Source organism: Talpa europaea, assembly GCF_964194135.1.
Source record: "Talpa europaea genome assembly, chromosome: 13".
Lineage (NCBI taxonomy): Eukaryota > Metazoa > Chordata > Mammalia > Eulipotyphla > Talpidae > Talpa > Talpa europaea.
The window spans coordinates 42501849-42525650 of NC_140080.1; the positions used below are offsets into that span (position 1 = coordinate 42501849).

Here is a 23802-nt window from a genome sequence, read left to right on the forward strand (position 1 = left end):
AATCCCTGGAGAGGGGCCTCCTTGGTGGCTCAAGGCCTTAATCTCAGCACTATGAAACTATCGGCAGCCACTGCAGCACTAATTCGAGTCCCAGGCAGGGAACTGACCCACATGGCCCAGCAGACCTCTCCCGTCTCACCAGTTGCTCCCCGCAGCAGTGTATTTAGTCAGCTTGTCTGTTCTGTTCCCCACTCTGTCTCTGGTAGATCCTCTCACCCTGGGGTAAGAGGTGACCTCACCTCTGACCTACACCTCTGCTCTTATTATATAAATAAAATAAATCTTAAAAAAAATTCCTGGAGAACCAGGAAAGGATTCTCTCCTTGTTTTATTGATGAGGAGACCGAGGCCTAGGGGTATGCTGTGAGCTTCCCAAGCGACGGCTGGACTGGAACAGAGCCAGGTCTCTGTGTTACATGAGGGGACAAACACAAGTTATCTGACCCCAAAGGGAGACCCACGTTGCAGTGTCCTGGCTCCTTGCTGGGTTCTCCTTTCACTGTCTCTCATTCAGTCACTCAACAGACATGTGCTCCGTTTCTGCCCCCCCACCCTCTCTTCCACAGGGGCTGGGGGTGGGGGCCTGCCCAGTCTCCTCCAAGACTCCCTTCTGGGCTTCTGTTTCCCCCACTCTGCTACGACCCCATTTGCTCAGATCCGAAGTCTCTAGTCACAGGCTCCCTTAGATGCCAGGAGGCATCATTTTAAAAGGGTTTACAGAGTAGTTTTGAGTTGCCCCCGCCCCATGTGTACACGGGGAAACTGAGTCCCAGAGGGGGGCAGAAAGGTGTCCAGGGTCACACAGAGAGCATCTGCCTCTTCCAAGGGCCCCTTTCATCTTGCCTTCTGTACCTCTGGACCATCTTCTCAAGGGCCACCCCATGGGCCCCGTCATGGGACAGTATGGGTAACCTGAGCTGGGGTTCCACACCAACCACAGTCACCTATTTGTGGTCAGTTCTTCATCTTGCCCCAATAGGGATTGCTCTGCAGAGCATCTGGGTTGGAGGGAGAAGGGTTCTCAGACTGACCGCAGGCCATGGGGTAGAGGCCATGAGAGGGAGATCCTAGTCCAGAGCTTAGTGACAGTGGGGTCACAGGGGACTCCAAAGACCACAGAACCAGGACCACACAGACTGCTTGTACCTCCTAGCCCAACTTTACAATGCCCCTCCTAGCCTCTGTCCTAGCAGTTCACCTTCAAAGACTTGGCCCAACTGCAGGGACCAGGATGAGTTCAGGGCTGCACAGAGGCAATGCCACCCCTAGCGCCCAGAAATGCCACCCCTAGCTCCCAGGAGACCTAGTGTGGGCTTGAATATGTATCTTGTCTTCTCTGAGCCTCGGTTTCCCCATCTATACATAATGGCCTGTCTCCAAGTTCCTTCGAGCAGGGCTTTAATGGGGGAGTGGAGGCTGGTGGGCCCCAGGGCAAGGGGACAGCTGGGGGCCAGAAAGGCAGCACCAAGGGGAGGGGGCGGCGAGTGGTGGTTCCCTCAGGGAAGCTGGCAGGCGCTGGTTTCCGGCCAGCCCCGCCATCCGCCTGGCCCATCTGGAATCACTTAGCCCCTACCACCATTAACCCTTGTCTGGCATCAGGGCTGTTAGGCCTTCTCTCAGCTGAGATGCGGTGGGGACACAGGGAGTGCCAGCCCTCACCCAGGGCTGGACAGCGGAGACAGGAAGGTCATGACTGAGTGGAGCAGATTTGGAGCCAGAGGCAAGACAGAGTTCAATTCCGAGCTTCTGCAGTTCCAAGCTGCATGACCTTGGGCAAGTCACTTAAACTCCTGAGTCTGTTTCCCTCTCTAGAAAATGGAGCCAATCAGAGGAATGAGTCTTCAGACTGTTGGATTTGTGGTGTATTTACAGGGCTTAGAACAGTGTCTAGAAATGTTACTGTTGAAATGGGAGTTCCTTCCATTTGCAGCCCCCTTCTCTGAGCCTCAGTTTCCCTTGTGCACTCTGAAGGGATGGACAGAGCAGGGAGTGTGGAAAGTCAGGCTGAATGGGGTGGGGTGCAGAGGAAGAGATGGGGTGCAGTACCTTTGCAGGGAGGTATGTTCAGGGATTAAACCCCTGAGCCAAGACATGGGCAGTCCCAACTCAGCTCTGCCACTTCCTGCCAGTGGGACCCACTTTCTGAATTGAGTCTCTGAGTTTTCAGCTATAAAATGGACATATATGTCCCGCCTCACAGTTGTTGAGAGGCCTAAGTGCACAGAAGGCATTTTGTGCAAGGACTGGAGGAGAGTGAAAAAGCCACAAAAGGTGGCTCCTTCTCAGGTGTGGTGCCTGCTGCTGGCACAGAAGTGACACGGAAGTTCCCACCCCCACCAGGGCCGGAGGGGAGCTCTTCCAGCTGAGCCCCAGTGTGGAAAGCCACTCTCCAAAAGTTTGTCCTGCATAAGGCCTGGCTGGAGCCAGGCTGCTCTCTGGACTCTCAGGCCCAAGCTCTTCCCTGAAGGAGGGAGCCAGGCTGACTGACCAGCCCCCGACCCCCCACCCACGCACTCATCAGGCCGGAAGCCACAGCTCTCTGTGGGGCTGGGGGAGGGGAGCCCGGAAAGGGTGACTGAGTGGGAGAAATCCCAGTAGGCCGGCTCAACACTCACTCACAGAGCCAGCGGCCACCACATCTGGCTCTCCCACGCTCCCAGGGCTGCCCCCCTTCCCAGGCCTTCCAAGCCTGGGGCGAGGAAGTAGCACACGTGTCCCAAGCATCCAGCTCAGTCCTCTGGGATGTCAGAACCTGAAGAATTCTAAGAGAGTGTCCAGTGGAAAGGCATGCAAATTAAGGCTCAGAGAGCAAGGGGGACTTCCCACAATTGGCAGATAGAGAAAGGAGACCCCCCAGCTCATGTCCTTCTTCCTTGTACACCTCAGCAGGTAGATTCTTGGACCAGACACTGGGGAACTAGAAGAAGAGCATGGTGGGACATATCCCAGCCTGCCCCCACCACCCCGCCCCACCTGGAAACAGCCGAGTGGGTGGGCAGAGAGGCCAGCAGGACTGGAGTAAGGACTGGGGCAAAGTGAAAAAGCCACAAAAGGTGGTTCCTTCTCAGGTGTGGCCACATTCCCACCCTAAGTCCCTAGGACTGTGCTTGCTGTGTCAGCCACCAAGGCCTGACAGGGTCCCCTGGAGATTAGGGCTTCAAGGCCCTGCCCACCTTGGCCTCTCCCGGCCCAGAGCTGGACTAGTCTCAGTGCCTCAGGGTCACAGGGGACAAGGATGTGTGATCCACACAGATGGATTAAAGGTCATCAGAACAGCAGGACCCCGAGAGGCCTCACTGGATACACTGGGTCCCAAGGCCCAGAGAGGACCAGGACCTGTTTGAAAGCACACAGCAGGTCCAGAATGGGGCTGCTCACTCTGACTCCCAGACTGTCTTGTCCGTACTGCCATTTATCCACGCAGCAGATGTTAATTGAGCACTTACTGTGTGTCCTGCCCTCATAAAATTAACATGGAAACCACGAATTCATGATATCATGCTGTGATAAGGTTGATGGAGATAGAGAGCATATTGGGCTGGGAGGGTAGAACTACTTGTTTAGGGAGATTGAGCTTTCTTGGGGGAAGAAACATTTCAACTGAGACCTGAAGTTAAGAGGCCACACACAGTGCAGGGGCAGGAACAGTGTTCTAGACAGAAGGAACAGCATGTACAAAGGCAGGGAAAGAGCCCAAAAGAGCTTGGTGTATTTGAACAGGAAGAAAAGAATGGTTAAGGCACAGAGGGAGTTTGGTGGGGTGTAGGCTGGAGAGGGTGTAAGGGCTTTGCGGGTCCTAGGGGGATCTTGCTTCTATCCTGAGAGTCAGGAGGGACAACTGCAGGATTTTAAGCAGGAAGCTGCTGCAGTTTGGTCACTGCAGTGCGCTCTGGAGGAATGGACTAACAGGGACAAGAGGTGGGGCACTGGTTCATGTGAAGGTTGTTGTGATCCCCAAAGGCTGCCTGCCCTGCCCTGACTCTGTCCATCCGAGAGGCCGAGGGAATGCACCCAAGAGGGAGGTGGGGCTTCTCGGCCAGTCCATGCTTGACATCTGACTCACGGTGCCACCATGTTTGCTTCTCTTGGCCTCTGGATCTCCTGTGCTCAAAGGGTCAGGCACAGTGCTCTTTCGCAGGAGGACATTCTGTCCCTGGGGCCTCTGTTTCCCCACAGGGAATGGGGTTCATGGTGTGGGGCAGACTAGGAAGTCAGGGAGACTTGCAGTAGTACCCCATAGGGCCAGCAGGTGGCGCCCCTAGCTTCTGGAGGAAGCAGGAGGCGACAAGGGGCTCAGAGGGGGAGGGAATTGGAAGCAAAGACGCCCACAGGGGCACCAGCACCCACTCAGGGGGCTCCCATCTACCCCTTGGAGGTGGGCAGGATAGGAATTACCATCCCTGTTTCAAAGGTGGAAGCCGGGCCTCTGAAGACAAGACAAGCTTCCCTTCCAAGGTCACTGAAGGAGATTGAGGCTTAGGGTGCATCTAGGGAGAGGCATGAGGCTAGAGGGGGATCCTGTGGACCCAGTTTCTCCTCTCAAAGTCAACCGAGTCCCACAGAAAGCTGTTCCCTGAAACTGTTCCCATCCAGCACCATAAACCTGACTTAAAAACTAAGTTATCACCACGATCTTTATGAGGCCATTGCTTTTGCACCCCACCCACGGAGGCCCTGGTGAGGTGTGTGAGAGCAGCCCAAAGGGAGGGCTTCCAGAGGCAAGAGTGACCCGCCCAGGGAGCCAGAGGGAAGGAGAGGTCCAATAAACAGCCGCTCCCAGAGATAAGGGCTGTCAGAGGAAGACTACTGCCAAGTGGCTGGGGCCTTCTCCCCCTTTCACATGCCCGTCACTGTCTGAGGCAACCAATTCCCAGTGGGCACTTGAGGACACTGAGGCCCAGAGAGGCAAGGGGTCAAGGTCACATGGGAGTAAAGACCATGTGGGGATGGTCTTTATGATTTCAGCCAGCCTGGGACTTTTAACCAAGGCTCCAGTATCCTCAGGAGTGGACAACTGGGGTGTCACATCTGGGTGGTTAGGTCTCTGTTTAGGGGTCCACATAAGGGTGAGGGCCGGGGAGAGACTGGTCTCTTTTGCATGGAGAGGCCAAAGGAGAAAGAGGAACCAGGTGTTTGTTTAAACAAAACCCCCAGATAGGGGAAGGGGTGGGGGAAGAGATACCCAGGTCGTCCTGCAGGAGAGGAAAGAACTTCCAGTGAACTTGGTGCTGTGGCCTCAGGCAAGTGACTTCAATTCTCTGAGTTCCACCTGCTTCATCTGCGAAATGGGCTCATCCTCACTGTGGCTGAAGTGGAGTAATACATGCAAACAACCTGGCATGCGGCCTGCACTTAGTAAATAAATGGCATGACTGCTGTTGTTATTACCCCAATGCAAGTGTAGGGTCAACCCTGCAATCTCAGAGAGAGGCACCTTCAGGGCACTGGCTACAAGTCGGAAGACCTAGGTCTAAGGCCAGTACAGCACCAAGTGGCTGAGGGAACTTTCCATAGATTTCTGGGCCTCTCTTTCCCTATCTGTAAAACAGGTGAGTTGGTGCTTCATAGGTATTTGTGGTCAGCTATGATGTCCCTGCTCGCCTACCCTGGTGGACCTGGGGACATTTGGAGGATCAGCAGGGCTGGACTGAGGACCTCTTGAGCATTCTGGCTGCTCAGTGAGAAGAGCCAGTGGAAACCCAGCTTCTGTGCCCAGCCTGGTGCCTGTGTGACCTTGGTAAGGCACCTGGCCCTTCCTATGCTCCCTTTCCTCATCCAGCAAATGAGGTCAGCTGCCCCCACCCTTTCCAATAACCAGGATTCAGAAAGTGGGTCCAGAGGGGTGTGAAGTCCACATAAATGGGAGAATTAGCCTGTCCAGCCCTCTACCCTGGCAAGGACAATATCGAGGGGACCAAGTGAAGAGCTGAAATGGCTTCCCGGGCCTCTGCTCTCTCCCTAATGAGGGAAATGGTCTCTGCTCGCCTGGGAAGTCCTCCATCTCTCAGCCACCACCCAAGTCCCGGACACTGTTTCCTCACTCCTATGCCCTGGCCAAGCTCTCTACTTCTCTCAGCCAAGCCGCCCCTCTGGCTCATCCACACACCTGTCATGACATCTCCTCACACCCTCCCCACTGTTCCAAACCCCTAATAACAGTTACTCCCACAGTTTATGGGCCTGCCCCGTCCACACTGCTCCCCCACCGCGGGGGTTTCCCAGTCCCAGAGGACCACAGCGCTCCAGCCTGTGCACTGACCCCCTCTGCCCACAGAGCCTTCCCTGCTCCCCAGGGCTCCTTTGTCACTTCCTCTGGCAACGCTTCCATGTCTCCTCCCTCTGGTTCAAATCTCCCGATTCCCAGGTCTCACACAGATGTCCTTTTTACCTTCTTGTGTGTGATTATTTGATTTGTAAATGCTCCCCCTACCTCCCCCCCCACACCCTAGGTTATTAGAACTCCAAGGGCAGGGTCCCACCAGTAGCTCACAGGATCAGCCCAAAGGAGGAAAGTTAAGACACATTTGTCAAGTGATTGAGCAGAGGAGCAAACAGATGCCTAGACAGTCCAACCTGAAGGCCTCCATTGGGTCTGACTTCTCATATTCTAGGCATTAGAGAGCGCCAGGCTTCCCACCCCCAAGATAGGTGTCCTCTCCAAGCTCCCCTCACGGGATTTCTAGCGGCCACTTGCATGCTTCCTGTGGTGGTGAGCTCCTCGCCTCCTTCATGACGGCCCATCTCACGATGGAGGGCCTTGAGAGAGAGAGAGAGCTGTGTTGCAGGTGGGTTGGCTTCTCTATCTGTGCCTGCAGCTTTCTCTCTCAGGTCCCAGTCCCTGACCCTCCCAAACCAGACCTGCAAGCCCACTCCAGGGCACCTCTTCTTCCTGAGCAGCTCTGGGAGAGAAGAGCCCAGTCCCCCCAGGGGCGTCCTCTCCCCTCTCAGGATACTTCATTTTCCACCCACCCCTTGAAAGACTGGTTCTGAGCCCAAGGCATCAGACAACTTCTGTGCAAAATATCTCCCACAGTCGGCTTCCTGACAGGGGAAGGGGGCCTTCCCTGCCAAGGCAGCCATGTGCATATCCATGTCTGGAGACCACCCAGGCGGCAGCCGTCCCCTCTCCCACCTCCTTCCGCTGCCTAGTCCCAAGCACAGTCCCTTTCCTTTCTGGGCCTCAGTGCTTCCATGTGTAAAATGGAAAGCGCTCCCCTTGGGGGACCAAGGGGAGATCTTAAAATGCCTACTGTTAAATCACCCATCAGATTCCAAGTGGGACCAGCTTCACCTGTGCACACACCAGGCCAGTGTTTAGAAGAGCTGCATGCTTGGATGGGTGTTCTGCTGTCACCATCTCAAAATCCTTAATGTTTTTGAACAAGGCATCTCACATTGTCGTTTAGCACTGGGTCCTGCACATTATATCTAGATCCCAGCACATCTGTCTAATGCTGAGATACCTTCCTGATGCCAAAGCCCAGGCAAGTGCACCTGCTGAGTTCACACAGCTGCTGGGGTGCCCCATGGCACAGACCACCCGGGTGTGATGGTAGTGCTCTCCTTGAGACACTGAGCTCTGGGAGGGCAGGGATCAAGCCCTTCTGGGGCCTGCAAATCTGACTTGTACCCAGCTCAGGGGTGGGATACAGGAAGCACTAAATCATTAGGCAACAGGTAAATGGATGAAGCAGAGGGGTAGCTGTGGGAAGATCTGCCCCAGATAATGGGTAACTCTAGCGAGGTTTGATAGAAAAGACCCTGATTCAGCCTAGCTTCTGGAGGCCACATGCCCCTGCATGCTTATAGGACTGCCAAGAAATATCAGAGGATCAAACCCCTATTCTCTGATAGGGGCTTCTTTGCAGCTCCTTGGCACTGAACCAACGCCCTGTGGGATGGGAGCCGAATGGGCTACTGACCCAGAGTCCTGTCCTTCATGAATTCTTCCCAAACCCCTCAACTTTTTTTCCCTCTCCCAGTTCACTGCTAAACCCTCAAACTGTCTGCTCCCTCCCTCTAACTCCTGTGACTTAGATAGCTATAACGAGTCTGCCAGTCTTTGCGGGGGAGATGCATTAAAAATTCCAAGGGGCTCCAGCTATAATAAAGAGACCAGAGGTTTTGGGTCCTGATTCACCCAAAGGAACTACTAAAAAGACATTTTTTGATCCACTAGAATACTTTGAGTATGAACTGCACGTTAGATAATATCCAGGAATTTGTGTTCATTTTGTTAGATGTGATAAATGGTACATTATGTAAGAAAATAGGTGCTTTAGAGATGCATGGTGAGGTAAGTGGCGTAAAATGACACGATGTTTGAAATTTGTTTTAGGCTACTTTAGCAAAATAAGGAAATAAGTGTGACAAAATCTTCACAATGGTTGAAATTGGGGGATGGATATAGCAATACATAGCGGTTCACTGACAATTCTACTTTTAAGTATGTTTGAAATTTCTCTTTAACATAAAGGGAAGCCAAGGGCTGTCAAGAGCATTGTGAAAATTTTTCTAGGATGTCCTAAACATTGTCCCTACTCACCCACCTCTTCAGAGCTAACTCCTGGATTGTCTGTGGACTGCTGTGTTGCATATGTGCATTTTCCAGGAAAAAAACACCCACAGCTTCCATCCAAGACTCTGAGGGGTCGTGACCCACACCCGGCCACCCCCCTCTTTCCTGGTAAAAGATTTAGGGCCTGCTACCTTACCGAGGGGAAACCTGTTTGAAGTCGGCGGGTTGCTCCCCTTCCCTCCAGCTGACCACAAGGGCGAGTGTTACAGGCCTGTGCGCCGGCCCTGGCTCACCTTTTCTCTACCTGTGCAATGTGCTGGCGGCCCAGGCAGCCGCGCGAGGACAAGGTGTTTGGGCGGCTGGGCCTCTAGGCCGCGGTCTGTTCGAAGATCGCCGGGACACGCCCCGAGCGCCCCCACCTCCTCCCGGCCCCCGTCCGTCCACCTCCCGCTTGGGGCGGCAATTTGTCTCCTTTTGAACCCCCCGCCCCGGACGGGATTCCCCCTTTGATTCGCAGCCGGGAGGCTCCCCCAGCTTTGAAATGCAAAGCCGCCTGGGCTGGGGCCGCCGGGCCCGTAGCTATAAAAGGCCTGGGTGGGGCGGGCGGCGGCCGGCCAGCGAGTTCAGGTGAGCTGCGGCTCGTCGGGGCGGCCGGCGGAGGCGGCTCCAGGGCCCAGCATGCGCGGGGGGCCCCGGGGCCACCATGTACGTGGGCTATGTGCTGGACAAGGATTCACCCGTGTACCCCAGTCCCGCCAGGCCCTCGAGTCTCGGGCTGGGTCCGCAAGCCTACGGTCCCCCGCCCCCCGCGGCCCCGCAGTACCCCGACTTCACCGGCTACTCGCACGTGGAACCGGCCCCCGCGCCCCCCGCGGCCTGGAGCGCACCCTTCCCGGCGCCCAAGGACGACTGGGCAGTTTCCTATGGCCCGGGCCCCGCGGCCCCCGCCGCCAGCCCAGCACCGCTGGCGTTCGGGCCACCTCCGGACTTCAGCCCGATGCCCGCGCCCCCAGGGCCTGGCCCGGGCCTCCTAGTACAGCCTCTTGGCAGCCCGGGTGCACCGGCCTCGCCCGGAGCGCAAAGGCGGACGCCTTACGAGTGGATGCGGCGCAGCGTGGCGGCGGGAGGTGGCGGTGGCAGCGGTAAGGACCCCTCCCTCGCCCTGTGCCTCCAACGGTTGCGCCCCTGGGCACCAGCAGGTGCTGGGGAGAGACTGGCAGCCCCCTGTCACGTTTCTGCCCTGGCCTGGTCTGGTTTCCAGGAAGGTGGTCCTCCCACCCTCTCACCTGGGGACTATGCTCAGCCTCTCCATGCTGAACCCCAGCCTTCCATACCCTTAGTAAACCTGTCTTGATACAGACAGGGAAACTGAGGCCTCTAGAAGTGAAGAAACAAGCTTTGGGTTGTGGGTCAGGGTCCGCAGACTTTTATCCCTAGTGATCATCTATTCCTTTCACCCTATCCCAACCCCAAGCAGAAGCTGCAGACTGCCCCCACCCCACCCCAAGGACCCACGAGCGGATTGTGTGAACATGGACAGGTCACTTTCCTCTCCAGTCTCAGTTTCTAGCTGTGCAGTGGACCGATTAGTCGTGGATCATAGCCTTTGAACTAAAAAAGAGCCCCCTTTGGTTAAATTGGGAGGGGTCCCCACTAACCATTCCAGGGCCTTTCCTGAACTCTTGACCCCGGGGGAGGGGAAGCAAGAGCAGTTGGGAAGGTGGCTACTGTTTGGCTCCTGAGCCTGTGAATCTCCTGCCCCAGGCAGGCCTCTCTGATCCACCCTCTTCAAAGGCAGGGGAGGGGGCAGGACAAAGGCCCCGCTTTAATGAGGGGCGGCCTGACCTCCTTCATAGCACCCCCCCACCTTTGTCATGTAACATTGGCTGCGCCTTGGCTCTGTAGTGACTCCTGTTGGCCGGGAAGTGAATACCATGACCCATTGTCCTGGCTGTGTCCAGCTTGTTCTGACAAAGGCCACCTGGCCTTGGGGGGCGGGAAGTTGACCTGCCCATCCTTTGATGTCCAGCTCCTCCTCCTCTTCCTCCAGCTGAGAGCAGCCTGGGACTTCCCCCACCTCCTCTCTATCTGCGCTCACCCAGGGCAGATGCTGGGGAGGGGTGATCAGTAGCTACAGATGTAGCTGTAATGTACCATTTTCTGGGGAGTCCCAGAGACAACCCTTCTGGGTGCCTCAGAGGACCGGGCTTACACTCCAGGTCTGCCACTCGTTTCTGAAACCTTGGCTAAAAATATTAACAGCAAACATTTATGGAACTTACTAATAGACCAGGCACTGACCTAAGGCCCTGCCTGTATTAACTCATTTAATTCTGACAACATTGTCGTAGGTACTATTATCACCTCCTGATTTAAGAGGAAGAAACTATGGCTTAGAGGGGTTCAACACTAGTACAAAGCCACAGAAGCACTGACAGGGGACTGGGGGAGGGGGGAGGGTTGTTGATTTGAACCAAGGCTGGTTGGCCTCAAGCCTATGCTAACCTTTTGAACAACTGCTTTTCTTAAACTGATCCTTCCCTGGGTCTTGGTTTTACTGTCCGTGAAACGCGAGAGAAGAGTCTGGTGCCTTTGAGTTACAAAAGGCCCCCTTTAAAAAAACTGGTGGAAAGTACAAGTCTCCCTAAAGTGTTACCTAATTGGGCAGACAATTTTGGGGGTTCTAAGGGTCCCCACTTTATCCGTAAGTCCTGGTTGAGAAGCCTGCATTAGATTCTAAGAGAGGGGCTGTCTGGGGCCACAGTCCCTGGAGTTCTGTCTGGGAGGTCCTGGGGAGGGAAGCTGCTTTCTTCTCTACTTCAATCCTTGCTTCCTGCTGAGCAGGCTACTAGGAGATGGCTGGGGGGTGGCGGGGGGGGGGGGTTCCCTGGGGAGGGCCTTGGAGAGAGGCCATCTCCTTGTTGGAGAGAGTGGGCCCATCAGGGTCCAAGGAGTAGCAGGTGGCCCTGGGGAGCCCCCGGCTATGTGTTTTCAGGTAGGTCACCTCTGTGGGCACCGGAGCTGCCAAACCGGCTCAGCTCTGGGCTTGAAGGGCTTTTGGAGACTGTTGTCCCCAGGCAGATAGGGGGCCTAGGAGTAACTCTTCTCCAAAACAAAAACCTTTCCCCTTTTTCTCCCAGGAAATAGGAGGAAAGGGTAAGGGAGTTTGGGGAGTTCCCCAGGCTCCAGGAATGTGGCTGCCCCAGGACACAGAAGCCTTGGCCTTGGAAGCCGGAACCTTGGCCTTGAAAGCCACAGCCTGGCCCTCCCCTACTTGGCCTCAGTTTCTTCTCTGAGCAATGAAGATACAGGGTCTTGGTCCTCCCGGGTGGCACAGGCTGTTGAGTGCAGCGCTATGAAGCTGTCCACAGCCTCTGCAGTGCAGGTTCGATCCCGGCCGGCCAGGGAGATACCCACATGGCGTGGCAGACCTCTCCTGTCTCACCTGCTGCTCCCCTGAGCAGTGTATTTCAGTCAATCTGCCTGTTCTGTTTCCCACTCTGTCTCTGGTGAATCCTCTTACCTTCCCGCACATCTGGCTTGTACCCTAGTTCTTCTATGCATGCATGAATGAATAAATCTAAAAAAAAAAAAATAAAAAGATACAGGGTCTTCCGGGGCATTTCCTGTGCACTGCTGTTTTCTGAGACAGAAGAAGAATGATCAGTACACCCCCAAATGTCACTGGCCGTAGGCCCAGCTACCCTTTGTGGCCAGTCCCTTCTTTCCCCCTTCTGATCCTCCAGCAGTCTGGACTATCTACATTGGGTAGTTAGAGAACAGACATTCAGATGGGGATTGAAGTCCAGACCCCATAAGGAATGTTGCAGTTTCATACAAGCAGAGGTGGGGCTGGGATAAATGCTGAATAAGTCAGTTTAAAATTTTCCAGTGGTTTCCTATCACATTTAGGGCAACATCTACTCTCCTTTCTGAGCTGGACAAGACTGCCAATCAGCCCCTGCCAGCCCTCACCTCTCTCTGCTCCTCGCTCCTTCCCTGCCAGTTCCTCAGAACTGCCACCCCTGGTAGGTCTTATGCATATGCTGTTCCTTCTTCCCAGAATACGCCTTCCCTGACTTTTGTAGGCCTCCTTCTCACCTTTTTAATCTTAATTTAATGGTCACCTCTTCAGAGAAGTTCTCCATGATTTCTCAAAGTAGGTTCCCCACATACCCACCAATTTCTGCCATCTTTCTTTCAGAGAGTTATCCTCCATCTCAATCTACTCGCATACTTACTTGTGTGTTGTGTGTTGTCTGTTCCCCAACCAGCATACCATTTCTGTGGTATTCAGAACCCTCTTGAGAATGGGTTCCAACCCATGACTGGAACCATCCTCCATCAGTTTGCCTAGATACAGAGATGCTTACTGGGAACAGTTCAGAGCCAGGCTCGGGATTGCATTTCTGTTAGAAGCTACATAGCCTCAGTAGATTAACTTGGATCTTTTCTCTGAGCCTCAATTGCTTCTAGTATAACTTCAGGCTAATAGGATTGCACATTGAAGCAACCGTGCCTGGAAAGCACAGCCCTGAGCCAGGCACACAGTAGGTACTTTGTGCCTATGACCCTCATGCCTCTGACCAACTCTGCCAGTCCCCAGCATGCACTGGGGCACACCTCATACTCCCTGCCTTTCCATCTGGCTCCCTCAACCTGAGCTGTCTCCCCACCCCCTTTATTTTCCTCAGTTTAAATGCATTAAATTACTTTCTTTAAGACCACCTCCTCTAGGAAGGCCTCCTTGATCTCCTCCCTTCTAGACACTGTATGAGACCCTTGTTTAAATAATAGTTACAATGGACTGCTATCTGCCATCTGTTATCTTCCCTAAAGGACCAGTGCTAACCAGTGCCATCCTTTCTACCATGACTTGTTCATTGCAGGTGCTCACGCAGAAACTGATAACCATGGCACTGGCCAGGTGCCAGGCACTCAGAACTTTGTATGGGTGATCTCACTAAGCCTCATGATACTAAGAGGTATGAGGCTCTATTGTTTGCCTTCTTTTGCTAATCAAGTTAATGAGGTTCAGAGAGGGTAAGGGATTTACCTAGCCTCACACAGCTGGGACATGACAGCACAGGGTTCATACCCAGACGGCAAGCCTAACAAATAAAGCAATGTGCTTGGACCTGAGCCTGAGTTCCAGCCCAGGTGGAGGAAAAGGAGGCCATTGCTGGGAGGTTGGGCGAGGTGGGGGGGGAGCGGGGGGGGGTGGGAGGTGGGCCCAGCAGGGGCTGAGCTGCTTAATATTGGTTGTCAAGGCAGAAGCTACATTTGACACCTCCTTTCTCAGATGTAGCTGGGAAGGGGAATGACCCAGTTAGAAGGTGGCGGAAGGCTTTTTTTGGTTGGGTGTTCTCTCCCCCCTGCTTTTGCAGTTATTGCTGCTGAAGGCTTGGGGGATGATTCTGAGGTCCAAAATGGCTTTGTTAGCAGCAGGGTCTGCCTGTCAGTGGGAAGCTGTCTTAATAGGCTGGCCTCTCAAATTTCTATCCTGAAACTCCTGAGATTTGGCAACAACACTTACTCTGGAGTCAATGCCATCATGGTAAACCCTCCAGCTTGCTGGGGCACCCCAAATATAGATTCCTCTACATCCACACTGAAGCACTTGTGTTAGCCGAGACTGACATGCCTAGATCACCCCCTCCAGGGATTTCCCATGGCTTGAAATCAAGTCCAAACCCCTCATCCCAAGCTTGGAGCTCTGCTGGCTTCTCTAGTCTTACCTCTCTCTCTCTATCTCATTCATTCATTCAGACAGGCAGACAGGCAGACAGGCAGGCAACAACACTCTCTGAGTGTCTCTTCTGTGTGAACATTCTTCTAGGTGCTGAGAATTCCAGTCAGAACAAGGCAGATGGGGCCCCTGGCGAGTCGGTGCTGTCTGTCACGACTCTACTCTCTGCCTTGGGACCTTTGCTCATGCTTTTTTTCTCTTTCTAGAATATTTCCCCCCATTTGTGACGTAGAAGCCTCATTTTCAACCTCAGGTCTTGGTGTAACTTTCCCCTCTTCCGGGAGATGGCCCCTAATCTGAAGAAGGATTCCACCTCCCCTACCTTAGCCCTGCCCTCAGCTGCACACTTGCCTCCCTTCATATTAACCAGTTTGTAATGATCTCAGTTGTTTGTTCCTTTTCAAACCCCCCCCCAACCATGAAAGAGGGAATGAACTAGTCGACAAATAAAGGCTATTAATCAAATATTAATACCAGAGAAATGACAACATGCACTAGCACTATTGAACGCTCAGCATGTGCTCAGCACTTTTTTCTCAAATATACAAATTTCTGACTCCAAAGCAGCAGTTTTCCACTAGATTAGTGGCTTTGAAGGAGGCTGAGGAAGCAGTGGGGCTGGACAGATGTCCTTCGCGGGCTGACGGACTGGATGTGGGAAGCAAGGGAGACAGGACTGGTCGGTGCCATGTGGACTTCTGGCCCGAGTGGCTGGAAGATGGAGTGGCTGCTCACGGGATGCGGAAGATCAAGGGGTAGTAAGCCTGTGTGGGTCAGGCCCTATGTGGCCAGGTGAGCAAGCTGGCATGGTCCCACTGGAAAAGGGATGGAGTACAAACTCCCTCGCTGTTACTTCACCCCAAAGTGAGATGTCAGGACCCGTGCTTGTGGATTATTAGGCTGGGACCTCTTGTCCAGACTAGAGGAGCTTTACCAGGGACCCAGAAACTCCACCAGGAAACAGCTTCAAGACCTCAAGTCATGAACCCTGGGAGAAGACTCAAAGGAATGCAGTGGCTGTTTGCAAGTCTTAGAGGGGCTGTTCTGGGTCAAGGGCACCCATTATTTTTGGTGAAAAAAGCTGGGAAGAATATCAACAGGTGGTAGGTGCAGTTAGAGGCGCTCTGCAGATAGTGCCAGCACAGTCTGCTCAGGGCTTCTCTGCAGGTATGGGATCTGGCCTCGTTGGGGGTTTTGTCTAGAACTTTCTGTGATGATGGCATGCTCTGTACCAGTACTGCCTGTGTCTAGCAGTCACTTGAAATATGGCCAGAGTGACTGGTGAACTGAATTTTCATTTTGTTTTTTAAGAGAACAGGTTTATTAGGAAAAGGAGAAAGAAAAAGAGAGGCACAGGCAGAGTCACAGGCAGGCAGGAGAGCTGCTGAACTGAATTTTTAATTTTATTTAATTTCAATTTAAATAGCCACATGTGGCTAATAGCTGTCCTAGGGGATGGCCCTGGAAAAGCCTTCTCAAGAGCTCCTAGTATGTTCATCCAATCTGGATGGGGGCCCCCTTCTCCTGCCTCTTGTCTCTGCAGTCATCTTACCTTCTTCCTCATCATCATCATCATCACAGCCAGCTTTTACTAATAATGACCTGTGAAATAGATGATCACATTTAATCTCTGCAACTCTGTTTATAAGGGAGGTATTCATGTCCTCATTTTACACATTAAGTGGGGTTCAGAGGGGTTCTGTGACTTGCCTCAGTCCCCACTGAGGGCATGGGGCCAGGCACCCATCTGTCTGTCTGACTAAAGCATCTGTCCTCTATGCTACCTCTCAGAGCTAGGCCAGGTTGGGGAGTGTCAAAAGAAGGAGCGGGCAGGGATGTCGCAGAGGTGGCCTGGGAGGAGGAAGGTATAGTGACGATGGGGGGGCTGTGATCAGAAAGAGGGTGCCAGTGCCGGTGGGGAGAGATCTGCTAAGGTTGCAGGATCCTGCGAGGGGCTGGCCAAGCCATCCTTCTTTAACCCACTCTCATGCCAGCCTTACCTTGGCTGCAGAACCAAAGTGAGGGGCTGTGATAGTAGCCTGTGACAGGCGGTCAGCCACAACAAGGACCCAACTAGGGGCCCAATAGTGAGCTTCTGGCTCAGGAAGGACATCTGTCTGGCGTCCATCTGGCCAGGTCGGACTGCTGAGCCCTAGGCCTGGTGTACAGATGGGGAAACAGGCCCACACTGAGCATCACATGCCCAGCTGATGACCAGGCCTGATTGTCCCACTCCAGGCCAGTGTGTCCTTTACCCTGTGACTCCCCCACCAAGCAACATTCTTCCCTCTCCCAAGGGATCCCTCCAACATCTGCTTCTGCAAATAGCTCATGTCATGTCACTCCACAGTTGCCCTTCACAAGCTGCTGTCACATCCCTGGAGCAAAGAGGTTCAGTCATTTGTCAAGTCCTTCAGTTGCAGATGGTCAAACACAGGTCTGGATCCTTACAGAGGCTTTAACTGCTGTACAGAACTTCAAGTATCTACAGGCCCTGGGAGCTGGCCCCCACCCCTCACAGGAGAGAGTGAGCCCAGAGAGAAGGGGCTTAGTGAAAGCCACGTAGATGGCTCAGAGCTGTGCCAGGACCTACTGACTCTGCCTGGTTTAGGATCCCGCAGTGGGCTTGTTGAAGATGGTAGGAAGATTCAGGCAAAGCAGATCTGGGGTGGAGCTTAGGCACAGATATTTTTAACAAATGTGTGTGCGTGTGCATATGAGTGTGTGTGTGTGTGTGTGTGTGTGAGAGAGAGAGAGAGAGAGAGAGAGAGAGAGAGAGAGAGAGAGAGAGTATGTGTGTGTTGGGGGAATTTTGATGCACAGCCATTGGAGGCTGGACTCCACAGGGAGTTCAGGACTGGATTTCTATTCCAGGCCCTGAGGACCAGGACTGGCAGTGTCACCCTGCAGGGCCACAAACCCAGCAGAAGAGGGCAAAGGAAGTGCTGAGCTAGAGGAACAAGATTTTCCTGGAACCACCCACTTTGCCCCAGGGCAGAGACTGAACTCTGTCCTGGCCTGGCCCAGGCTGGCCCCTCTCCTCCAGCTGAGCAAGACTGCTACGACTCTCAGACAGGGAAATTGTCCTTAGAATTCTTTCAGTAACAATAACAAACACAATCAGAGAATCAACAAACATTGGGAGCCTCATGTTTCCAAATTGGAAGGGAGCTGATAAATAAACAGTCTCGTCCAACACATAACCCAGATCAGCTTCCCAGCACGCCTGCCGTAAGATCATCCTGTCACGATCAGAAGTGGATCAACTCCCTCCTTTGCCACCCACTTACTATGTGCCAGGCACTGTACTAGGCATTCATTGCATCGTAGGCTCCAGGGCTGTTTCTGAGGCTGCCAGCAGGGGCTTAAGTCTCAAGGCGTAAGCCGATTACTGGCTTCTGTTATTGGTGTGTACTGTCAGAAAGAACTCTATGGGTGCACAAATGTATGTACCTCGCCCATTTTTATACAAAAAAAAGGCAACATACCATTTACCACACTCTATATCTTGCTCCCCCACCCTTAGCACTGTGTCCTAGAAATGGCTCCATATTGGAACTTGCAGAGCTGTGGCTTTTCTTTTTAAAAGCTGCATGACATGTCCATGGATGAACCATCCCTTACAGAAGTTCCCTACTTGCAGACACATTCATTGCTGTAGTCTGGTGCTATTCAAAGCAGCTATAGCTTTGGGCATTTATCTGTGGGGTCAATTTCTGGAAGTGGGACTAATGAGTCAAAGGTCATGTGCATGTTGACCAAGGCCAGATGTCACCAAGTCGGGCTCCAAGGAGGATGTTCCAGTTCTCAGGGCCTGATAGCTTATGGGGTTCCCTGGGCCACACAGCGTGACATCAAACATCTGTCCTTTCACAGAGCCATTCTCTTAGCAATAAAATTGCATTTTGAGCAGCTATGCCAGATAGAAGCTCTACCAGCTAGAAGATCAATGGGCTTCTGGACTGGCCAGCCCCTTTCCTGGATTCAAAAGGGGGGTAACCGGTAGCCTTGTTAGACTGAAGATGAGTAATTGTGTAGGTAGAACTAGTTTTCCTGATTAACCACCTCCCTCCATGGCCCCCATTTTGGCCTTCAGCAAGGCCACTTTCTGAACCTCAGTTTCCCCCATCTATGAAATGGGTGTAATGGGTCCCTGCTTGTTCATCAGAAAGGATAGGCGCTGGGTAGCTGAGGAAGGGATGTCTTATAATCACTGCCTATACTCTCAGGTTGCAGTTTGGGTAGCCAGGGAGCCTCGCCCCCTAACCTCAGGCTGTCCTGGGGGTGGTGTAAGCTTTCTGGACATTTTCAAGGCCTTGGCCTGTCAGCCATCCAGCCCCACCAGGGCTCCAGGGGTCTGTACTCCCCATGGTTTGGCCCCTCCCTTCCCAGAAGTGCAGGTATGGGGTGGGCTGCTGTGGGAGTGTCTGTTACCAGGGGTGCTTAGGAGGACTCCATGGCCAGCTCTGTAGACCCTAAACTTGGTGGCTTGAGTTACAAGCACTTTAGACCAGATGGCATGGCTTTGGCAAATCCAGGCCCTCCTAGACAGGGAGGTTGGGCTAGGAGGACTCAGGACTTCTCTTACTTGGAGCTCTGGCAGTTGTAGAACCACCCTGAAACCCAGTTTCTTCATCTAGCTCAGTGAACTCAGCAGAGCTATGGATTCAGAGCTCCACTGGGCCCTGGCGGTGCTGGCATTAGGCAGAGCTGTGTTTGAGCCAGTGTTGAATTTTCTAGGCCAAGGAAGGGCCCATCTGGAGCCAAGTCCTCGGCAGCCACTCCCTCATCCCCTGGCTGGGCCAGGCTTGGCTGCAGGTCGAGGCTGTCCCATGCTGCATCGGGCGGTGGGCCGAGGTCAGTGGATGTGGAAGTGTCCACTGTGGTTCCGCTGCTATGGCAGGGAATCTAAGGAAAAGAGCTTAGGAACATCTGCGGTCTCCTGCTCGCCACACAACCGCTTGGTCTAGAGAGACCTGTGGCTGTCCTGCCGAGCAGTGTGGGCTTGATGGAGGGGTGGAGGCTAAAATGGGGGTGGGGGTAGTTAGCACAGGGTGCTGAGGGACAGACAGGGTCAGAGCCATGACCGAGAAGGCGAGAGCCAAGCTGTCGTGGGCACTCGGTGAAGTGGGAGGGGGCCGATGGTGGTACAGAGACCCTCCACGCCAGGCAGGGCACACATGTGTCTGGAAGTGCTTGCCTGTGCCTCCTATTTATAGCCAACGTTCCCAACTTCTTACAAAGGAAACTGATGTTTAGTCAGCCCTGCACCAGCCCAGGCCAAGTCTGACTCTTAATATACTCTCCAGACAGACCTTAATCCCAGCCCCACAGTGAGCTCTGACATTAACCCCAGATGGTCTTCACATCCAGTTCTGGCCCCGGCTGATCTCCATGGAGGGCAGGCTGCCTCCTCTCTCTCCTGGATTACTGTAGGTCTGCCTGCGCTTCCTCTTTCTCTCCCCATCTTCTCTCCACACAGCAGCCAGAGTAAGAGGAAAATCTTCGTCAGACCCTGGGTCGGCTCAGAACCCCACAGTGGCTTCCATCCCAGACTGAGTAAAATTGAGTCCTTCCCATAGGCCCTTACACCCCCTACCCCTCCTGCACCCCAGCCTTACAGCTTCCTTACTCTTCAGACAGGTCTGCTTCCACCCCAGGGCCTTTGCACTAGCCCTCCACCCTGGATAGCTGTTAGCTCTTTCCATCATCTCCTGTAGATCTTTGCTTAAATCCCCTCTCACTAAGTCCTTCATGGACCACCACTTTTAAAATCACAAACTCTTGTTCCTAAATCCCCTGACCTCCTTCCCTATCTTCTTTCTCTCTGAAATCATCAATGAAGGTATCAAATATTTTCCATATTTATTTTATTTTTGTCCCTCTCTCTCCACTAGAACCAGAACTTCTGAGGGCAGGGACCTGTAAATGTGCTCACTGTAGTACCCCAGCGCCTGGCTGTGGACGGAGTGGGACGCTCTGCTCTGTGCCTATGGGTGGCTCCAGCAGAACAGCCCCTCCCCAGGGGCAGCTCCAGCTCAGGGCTTGGTGTCCAGGTCAAGGGCCTTTGAGGAACATGACAGGTCCTCAGTTCTTTCTGCTTGGTTTTTGGGACCAGCAGCTGCTAGGCATTTGGCAGGAATGGAGATACTTACACCCCAAGATCTTTCCAGAAAACTCTCTGCCTCTGCCTTTGCCTGTGGAGGCTCTTCCCCGCTCTCATCTCCTACACAGGAGAAAAGAGCAGTTGACATCCTTGTAGTCTCAGTGCCCGCTGCCTGCCATGTCCCTCCACGTCTCCAGTGTTCAGCCCTGTGGGCTGAGGACCCCTGTGTCAGAACCACCTGGGGAGCTTGTTAAAAATGCAGGTTCTTCCTAGACCCCAGATCACATGTAGTATGGTAAACCAAGTCACCTCAATAAAAGTAATACCAAAAAAAGTTTAAAAAAAAGTTAAAAACATAAAGGAACGCAGGTTCTTCCCCCAAGCCTGGATGGCTTTCTGCTTCCCTTGGTCAGGGAAGCCCTGCAAGCTGTTTTTCACAAGTTTCCCAGGAGTGCCTGTTGTTGACTGAATGGAGGAGCTGCTGGGCCAAATCAGGGGAGCTGGCCACCTGGACTGAACCCCCAGCTTCACAGCAGCTGGTGGTGCCACTCTGAGCAGTTGCTCTCTCTGTGCCAGGTGCTGTCCCAAATGAACCTACAAACAGTGGCTCCCAGGTTTGGGTCTCGAAGTCTGAGCCCAGGGAGATGATCCCTGCAGACTGGGATGTTTGTCCCTCCCCACCTCAGGGCCCTCCTTTGGGGCCTGGATTGCTCTTCCTTCCTGGGGCCCAGCCTGGACCTTTCGCAGGCTCCCCTTCCCCACACATCTTCCCTCCCGTCCCCTCTGCCTCTCAGGTAAGACCCGGACCAAGGACAAGTACCGTGTTGTCTACACCGACCACCAGCGCCTGGAGCTGGAGAAGGAGTTCCACTACAGCCGCTACATCACCATCCGGCGCAAGTCCGAGTTGGCCGCCAGCCTCGGGCTCACTGAGCGACAGGTGTGCGGGTCCCCAGATTCAGCCATGAGAGTGATACTAGGAGTGTGGCCTCCAGGCTCTAGCGCAGACTATGGAGCTCAGGGAAGAGACCAAAGGCTTTGAGTCTCCTGGCCATGTCACACAGCAAAGCAAAAATTGAGCGGTGCCTAAATGCCCCACACCCTCCACAAAACCCAATATCCCAAACCCCAATAGAGGGAAAGGGGATTAGATCTAGGCTACAGCAGGCTATGATCAGGGCTGATTAAATCCAGGAGGGAGAAGTCACAGGGAGGGCTTCCTGGAGGAGGGGTGTTAAGGCCTGGCCTTGGAAGATGGTAGGGGAGAAATTTACAAAAACATTGTTTTGAAGGTAGGAGAGTAAATTCTAGAGGGAGAACATAGGATGGGTGGCTAAAGCCAGAGGGAGGCCACAATGTCATATTGTGAAATCCCAGCTCTGCTCTCCCCTCTCCCTCTTTGCCTGTCATCTGGTTCCCCTACCACTTATTTTCTCTCTATTCTCTTATCCCACAGGTGAAGATTTGGTTCCAAAATCGGCGGGCAAAAGAGCGTAAAGTGAACAAGAAGAAGCAGCAGCAGCAGCAACCCCCACAGCCTCTGCCCGCAAGTCATGAAGTCACGCCGGCTCCAGCTGGACCACCCCTGGGGGGCCTGTGCTCCAGTTCCACCAGCCTCCTGGGTACCTCCTCCCCACTGCCAGTCAAAGAAGAATACCTGCCGTAGCCCCACAGGACCTGCTGGCTGGGCCTGGGCACTCAGGTGCAGGGATCCTGCCGGATGAGAACTTTTCCCAGCTCTTGTGTGCTAGACCTCAGGTAGATAAGGCCCATGGCGAGAGATTGCCACCCCTCCCAGGTGAGGGAGCCAAGATAAGGCCCCAGGCCCCCCTCTTCTTTTTGGAGAAGACAGCAAGCTTGGAGAGGACATGGTCAGCTGGCACCTGTCTCCTCAGCCTCACTCCTTCTTGGCCTCTCTTCATGTCTTGCCGGATCCAGAGCACAAAGCCCATGGGACTGACTGGAGGGCGGCTCTGAGAACTGTCCCCCTTCACCAGAATCCTCAGTTGGGAGGTGAGCAGGCTCCACATGCTACCAGCCCCACCAGACTGACCATCGGCGCCCAGGCCCCAGGAAACCCCCTGAGGACTTTCTCTGGACCAAGCAGAGCTCACGATGAACAAACATTTTCCGCAGAGTGGACTCTCTTGGATGCAGCTTCAAGAATAAATGTTTTTCTCTTTTTAAAAATGTACGAAGATCACTATACAGGACATTGAAGGAACATTTTAAAGACATTATCATCCCCAACCTTCCCTAACAATGACATCATCCTTCCCAGTCTCTGTAGGTCCCAAACCAGTCATCTTTAAAATGCCTTTACAAGATCAAAACAGAACCTTGTTGGAGTAAGTCTATGAGACCATGTAAACTTTTTTTTTTTTAAGATTTATTTATTTATGCATACAAAAGCTGGGGTGTAGGCCAGAGGTGCAGGAGGGTGAGAGGATTCACCAGAGACAGAGTGGGGAGCAGAACTGGTGGATTCACTGAAATACACTGCTGAGGGGAGAGCCGGTGAGACAGGAGAGGTCTGCTGCGCCATGTGGGTCAGCTCCCTGGCTGGGGACCGAAGTTGTGCTGCAGAGGCTGCGGATTGCTTCATAGTATGGTGTTTAACCCCTTGCGCCACCAGGGAGGTCCAAGGCTATATAAACTTTTAAGCCCATTTTGTCAGTGAATAATCAGTCTTTTGAATTTTTCAAGAATTTCTAGGCTAGGTTTTTCTTTCAATAGTTGACATTCATTGAACACCCCTATGTGCCGGGCATGAGTGGGCCCAGGAAACTCCTATTCCTCCATCTGCCCTGGTCATCAGGGAAACAAAGCATCCAAGGATCTTGGGAAGTCAGGAAGGCTTCCTGGAGAAGGTGGCATTTGAACTGAGCCCTAAGGGGCAAGTGGATGCTTGTTAGGCCAAGAAGCAAGAAGGGTAAGAAAGAATATAAGCAAAATGAACTTAAAGTACAGTACAATTTTAAAATATTTTTTCAAACTCTTCCCTTCTGGAGGTGGGCAGCTGTCTGCCACCTGGGAGCGCCTCTCCCTTGAGGGCTCTGGTGCCAGCTGCCCGCCTCTTTATTTACTGTTCTAGGAGGTGGCCTCACCATAAAATATGTGCGCAGCCTCCTGTCTGCCCTTTGCTCCTGGGCCACATGACAACTATGTGAGGTGGGTCCAGCTGACACGGCCCCAGAGAGCAGCAAAGGACATTTCTCTTTTCCTGCTAGGGGTCTGGGCTGGGGACTTCACCACTGATGGGTGAAGGTACTGGGCCAGGGGGTAGCAGGGGAGGATTAGGCATTGAGAAGCAGGGGAACAGGAAGTAGTGGAAGCGAGGCTGGCAACAAATGAACATGGTTTTCTGATCTTCAGAAACATTTCCTGTGTGACCCTGGGGTAAAGCTTTCCCTTTCTGGACCTTTGCTT

General features: G+C 53.3%; 1 protein-coding gene across 1 annotated transcript; it reads left to right on the forward strand.

The window, feature by feature from the left end:
• Window positions 1-9221: 9221 nt before the first annotated feature.
• Window positions 9222-22039, forward strand: CDX1 (caudal type homeobox 1; the record flags this gene model as incomplete). Its single annotated transcript, XM_084252300.1, has 3 exons — window positions 9222-9660; window positions 21168-21313; window positions 21830-22039. 3 exons carry the CDS (start codon window positions 9222-9224, stop codon window positions 22037-22039), a joined length of 795 nt encoding a protein of 264 aa, XP_084108426.1.
• Between the last annotated feature and the right edge of the window lie 1763 nt (window positions 22040-23802).